Here is a 6,367-nt window from a genome sequence, read left to right as displayed (position 1 = left end):
CAAACAACAAAAAACACTAAAAACGTAGTTTGACTGTCTCAAAATGTTCCAATAAGGGAAAATTCAGGAAAAAAAAATGCCTCACTGTACATTATCCGGTTTACTTAATAAACCAACGACTTGAAACACAATATTGATGATTTAATTTATTTTTAAATGATTATTTCTTCTGAATGGAAAAAATAGGAGCATCCAGCTGCATATCTGCGGCGACAGCACCGTGTCGTATCGGTACCAACATCAAAGGCGGTATAGATTATTTTATCTAATTTTTTAACTGTGTTTTCCCCCCAGAAACTCAAACTGCTAGCGTTTATAACATTTATGTAATTATATTTATTCTGCACCCAAATTATCATCCTTTAGATTGTTTGGCTGTTCGATTTAAAGCCAAAAGGTCAAACAATATTTAATGTATAGGATCTTTAAACAAACCAGCTGATGTTGTCAACTTTTCCCGATACATGACACAAAAAGTTACGTATCATCTTATCATAATCAACTTATTTCCTCGAGAGCATCGAGTATTCAATTAATCTATTAGTTGATGCATTTGATATTCAAATGTATGTGTAATGGTATATTTCCAGACAAAATAAAATGTGAACTCATTTGTAGAGATTTCCTGCTTTTCACTGTTTTATATCAATAAACTGAATATTGTATGTTTGAGTTTCAGAGAAGAACTTTTAAAGACGTCACCTTAGACCTTGAGAAACTGGGATTGACAGGTTTCATTATTCTAGATAGACTCAATAGTGAAAATAAATGTTAGTTGAAGGAATACTGTAGGATGATAATTTCAGCTGTTATCACCGTCATATATGCATCATGACAGTCAGTGTGAAGGTGACGCATCATTCGCATCAAGTGCAGTACACAGAAAAGAGAGAACAAAAGTCCACTGCAAACAGTCGAGACACAGACATGCAGCATCTATAGGCTGCAGAGTGAGTTACATAAGCAGTCCTGAAGTCCCCCCCCCCCCCGGTGGGCCTCATGCAGACAGTGTGTGCACTGTGAACATGTACAGCTACTGAGCGGCTATGTGGAGTTAGACTGAGAACGGGAGAGACAGAAATGGAGCGCTAAAACGGGGCCAATAAACGCGCCGCTCGCTGACAGATGCAGCTATACATGTAAATACACACTGAGCAGCGCTCATCAAATCAAACACTCAGGAAAGCAGAAAGATCCACTTTCACAGCAGGTATTTGTGTGGGAGGCCACAGTTGCTGGTTTCAAAGAGGTGCGTTTATTCTTTGTGCTCACTGTCTGCGACTAATGAGTTCACTCAGTGCATTTTACCTGTGTGTGTGTGTGTGTGTGTGTGTGTGTGTGTGTGTGTGTGTGTGTGTGTGTGTGTGTGTGTGTGTGTGTGTGTCCATAGATGATCCATTGCATGGCGGTAAATCACTCATTAGCCTTGTGACCGCGGACGTTGCCCCACTTCTCCACTTCTGTCCAGGAGGCCTTATGTCATTGAGTTGCACAAGCTTCCTTTTTCTTTTTCTTTTTTTTTTTACACCGAGTGATTCAGTAAGTGCCTGGAGGTGCCAGGGCAGATCTCTGAGGCACTCGAGATAAGAACATACCGCACATAAAGTTACAAAAATGTGAGGCTTTTAAAATCATTTGACTCGTGATAAGAATTCCTCTTCTTTATAAATCGCTCTCATTGTTTCTGTAATTATAGAGGACAGAGGGGACACCCAAGGGGAAACGGAAACGGTCTGCCTGATTAATAAATGTCCAACAGAAGGAAAGAAAAAACAAATAGAAGCACAGACAGGGTAATAAAGAACAGACACCGGTTGCAGTGACCTTTGCTATCAGTGTGAATACATACTGTTTGGTAAGCCTCCAGTAAGCTTGAGGCCTGACCCAGTTTGGAAATGTGGGACACACACACACACACACATATTTCCAGCTATTATACGGCTGGAAATATTTTTAGTCATGTGGATGAGGTCAAACACTGGGAGCCTGTGAACAACGCTGAAAGAAAACGTCTAAAACCCGGACTGAAGACTTGAAGAAAGAGATGATGGAGTGTTAGCCGGGAATGTGGAACAATTGTCCGACTCCGAGGAAGGGTATGTGAGAAGAAAGAGTGGCAGGTGAGGAGAGGGAAAGGGAGCGCCAATCGAGGGCTCTGGAGCCATGCCAGCGGTTGTGTAAGTGGTTTGGCAGCAGGCGGGCACACCTTGGTTTGAAAGAGGGTACGACAAGCCGCTGGATAAACAAAGACGTGCAAACACTGCTGTGAAAACACACGCTCTGCTAGAAGTCGGCCATTTATAGTACCGTCAGAACAGAAATGCGTTCGCTAAGCTGCGCTGACAGACAACAGCACTCATCGGGTGACGAGTCGTTATCACACAAAGGGCTGGGGAAACGTATTTAATGCAAACACTTTGTGCTGTGTAAGCTTTGCCGTGACTGGTAGAAAGGTACATTAAAGCTGATTTGAAATGCTCTCTGATTTCATTTAGTAAATCACTTCATTGACACATAAGCACTCACTGTTTATAAGAAGTGGATGTAGTCACTGTGATGTCACCGATTTATTGTGGACTGTTGTTTTCAAACCTTGAGTTTTGGGCGTTTTGGCTGTTATGGTTTGGGTTTTTGGAACCAGAAGTGCCACAAACAGTTGGAGCATGAACTGAAAACACACTGAAAGGGTAAAAGTCGTAAGAACACATAGGCAAACCAACACGGTGGTAGCAACCTATCAATGGCAAGTTAGCCCCCCCTTTCCAAAAGCATACCCTGCTTTATAGTCTATTTCGCATTGTTCGATCAGTCAGGGACTAAAGACCTTCATTGCCGGAACTTGGCTGAATCTATTGTGCATTCGACAAATTAAGCCTTTGAACGCTTTTGTATTTTACTCGAAATAATAACATTTACAAAATGAACATCATGATGCATGGAGGAAGATTTAAAACTCGAGCTTCATTGGGAAAATGTTTACTGAGGTAACACAGAGTGAGAATTAAGTTCAGTTTTCTCATAGACTTCTATACAATCAAACTTCCCACTTCAACCAGTGGAGTCGCCCCCTGCTGGCCATTAGAGAATATGCAGTTTAAAGGCACTTTACAGACGTGGAGTTTGCCGCATCAAATCAATACATCCTCTATTAGTAAACAAACTTTAAAATCCTTCATTTTTTGAAAATGTTAATTTAGTGGATGAAGGGAAAAGAGAATGTGATTATGCTAAAGACAAGTTTAAAAAAAAACTAAAAAACTTGAATCCAGAAATGCTAACACATACAACATTGAAGATATGGACAGTATGAAAAATAGCCACGTCATTTAAAATGGAAAAATAAAGTTAATTATTTTAAATAACAGGCAAGGGGAACAAAACCACCTTCAAAATCACACATCAAAAGTCAAGGTCTTCCTTTGTGTCTCCAATGTTGAATCGTCCTTCAGCCTCAAGATGAACCGCTTGAAGGTTATATACTTTACGGATGAAGGTAAAAAAATCGGTTTTGAATTTCGAGTATCTTCATTGGCATCCACATTCAGTGTCATAAATTCCTGTGTCATCCCATAGTACTCCAGGACGATCAAACAGAAGGGGAACCAAGTTAGCAGCCCTATAAGGACGGTAAGAAAACAGCTGTTTGTGCAGGACAGTGTTGGGAACCTGAGTGAAGATATCCAGAGAGTCTGCGTCACCCTTAAAAAGTCACAGGGACTTCCTTGTGTGTTGTCACGGTTTCTGGGGATGACTCCTGAGAGGTTTCTGTGCTGCCGGGGTAACAGCAGCAGAGGAGTCCTCAGAGACGCTGTCCACAGCAGAGGAGGAGACCTCACAGCCTGAGTCAGTCTTCCTCTTCTTCCTCACATGATGGTGATGCTTTTTGGATTTCAGGTGAGCTGCAGGTAAAGAAAATAAACAAGAGGACATTGTTGGATATATTTGGAATGAAATGGGACCGTTTCATCTCAATGAGTCATGAACATGATTCATCAACAAGAAAAATAAATAGGGATTTGGTTTCAAGAGGCAGGGTATCAGGGGTGATCAGGTTTGTCATCACTCTTTGTGACACTGTGGCCTTTGTAGGTACCTTTGTTTTGCCCTTGGAGTATGAAAACATTTAAAGATGTATTTTTATTTGTGCTTTAGGCATGATGAGCCAAGTGCCATTTAGTTCCCTTATATTATATATTCAAGAAAAGGCAGACATGTCAACAGCTAATATCTCGAACACCCACACTAAAAAAATAATAATTGATAAACAGCACAGCACGTAAGAGCAATAATATGTTTTTTATTTAGCAGATGCCTCACCTGTCCACTCCAGGTCTCCGATGATGATCTTATCACACAGATCACACGTATTACGGCTCCGTTTGTTCCGCTGCTCCTCCCCCTGCACTCTGATTGGCTGAATCGCTGGCTCCTCCCCCTGATAGATTGTGAAAAAACATGCACTGTAGAGTTTTCTTTCTTTTTTATGATTCAAATGTGCATTGTTTATATCATCCAGTAGTCTTCTTCACCAGTGACTTTGTTGGGGTATAGCTGTGTTTGTTGCCATGTCACATTTGCACTACTGTACAAACAAACTGGAATTTTAACTTGGAGACAAACCTTGAAGAATATTATTATATATTTGATACATTTTTAAGGGAAAAATGGAGGGAATATATTTTTTATATTCTTCAAACAGATAAATGCCATTACAACTTTTGTTATCTTGGCTGGTAGCAAAAAACAGAAGAAGGACCTCTGATCCGAGTCAAAGTATTCTTTCTGAAACTGTTGTCTGAAATTCCCCTGAACTCAAAGCTCTGAGGGGGATTAGTTAAGCTTCAAGTATCACACACACATGTCGACAACAGTTTACTGGGCCATGTTGTAAAATGCTTCAGTGTCAAACACGTCACAAACCTCTTCAAATAGTTTAGTGAGGTCAGTGTGAGGTCAGCGTGAGGTCAGCGTGAGGTCAGCATGTCCATGTCCTTAAGGGGAGTTTTTTTAGCCGCTTTAGTTAGCACTGCTCTTTAGCACTGCTTATTTATTGACTTGACCCCTGCATCTCCAAACAGCACACCTGATGTTATCTTTGTCAGACATACCAGTTTCAGGAACTCTGCAATTGCCATCTTTAACGAGCCGAGTCCATAACGAAACCCACAATTTATTATGCGCAACGGGAGAGAATGAGAGGAACAACTCCACATGGTTCCTTCAATAGAGCGTCTATGAAATAAACCTATTAATTAAGAACTACGAAGCTGGAAGAAGTGTGGGATAGTTGGAGAAGGCATAAATAAATGTGTAAAGTTGAAAGTAATGGTAGGAAAAGGAGGGGAAAAGGGAAGAAAGCACAATGTATAGAGGTATAGTGGTGGAAGAATGAGTTAAAGTAAGAAGTTAAAAGAAAGGAGTATAGGACAGAACATTCTAAGTAATCTAATAACAGGAATGGGAACAATTCCTGTTTGCCCTTGAGCAAGGCACCGGACAACCCCCTTCCCCCCCTCACTCCCATTGCTCCCCGGGCGCTGTACAATAGCTGCCCACTGCTCCTAGTATTAGACTCCTGGTACTAGGATGGGTTAAATGCAGAGGCCACATTTCACTGTGTGTGCTGTGTGCTCTGCATGTGTGACCATTAAAGAGGGTTTCATCCCTCCCAATTCTATCTACCTATCTATAAATGAGGACATATGAAGCATTTTGAGGTCATAAAACAAGCCGTTTAAGTTCGTTATGGTTATGTAATTTGGTCCAGTAGGCGGTTACAAGTAGCTCAACATAACATTTACAGAAGAATGCTACAGACATGTTCAGACTGATTAGGTAAACTGTCAGGCAGATATTCACCAATCCTTTATTTGATTAAGTCTGCACTGAAATGACTAGTTAGACAATCAACAAAGACATTATGGGAAATATTATACGATCAACAAAAATGATCGCACAAGATATGCAACAAAAAAAAGTTTCATGTTACGAAGGCAAGATATATTGATATTATATAGATATATTGTGATATGAGACTTGATATCATCTTAGATTTGGATATTGTTGCATTGCATAAGGTTCCTGGTTTTAAGGTTGCATTTCAGTAAAGTGATGTCATTTTATGAACTCACAAGAATGTTCGTGCTTTTTTACTGATGATTCATCGAAAAAAAAAAAAGATTATGAATATTTCCTGAGAGCACCTGTTTGTGTGTGTGTGTGTGTGTGTGTGTGTGTGTGTGTGTGTGTGTGTGTGTGTGTGTGTGTGTGTGTGTGTGTGTGTGTGTGTGTGTGTGTGTGTGTGTGTGTGTGTGTGTGTGTGTGTGTGTAGTGTACGTACGTACTACGTAGTACGTAGTAGTAACGT

General features: G+C 40.5%; 1 protein-coding gene across 1 annotated transcript in view; it reads right to left on the bottom strand.

The window, feature by feature from the left end:
• Window positions 1-2,960: 2,960 nt before the first annotated feature.
• The window catches only part of LOC104964632 (tRNA dimethylallyltransferase, mitochondrial-like), a 15,340-nt gene continuing 11,933 nt past the window's right edge, over window positions 2,961-6,367 (bottom strand). Inside the window, exons 4-5 of the mRNA XM_010793464.1 lie at window positions 4,318-4,435; window positions 2,961-3,899 (exon numbers count right to left, since the gene is read on the bottom strand). Coding sequence (XP_010791766.1) covers window positions 3,733-3,899; window positions 4,318-4,435 — 285 coding nt within the window. The 3' untranslated portion in view covers window positions 2,961-3,732. The remainder of the gene's footprint in view (window positions 3,900-4,317; window positions 4,436-6,367) is intronic.

This window comes from Notothenia coriiceps, unplaced genomic scaffold, assembly GCF_000735185.1.
Source record: "Notothenia coriiceps isolate Sejong01 unplaced genomic scaffold, NC01 NC01_scaffold00037244, whole genome shotgun sequence".
NCBI classification, from domain to species: Eukaryota; Metazoa; Chordata; class Actinopteri; order Perciformes; family Nototheniidae; genus Notothenia; species Notothenia coriiceps.
This window is presented reverse-complemented; position numbering and strand designations above follow the sequence as displayed.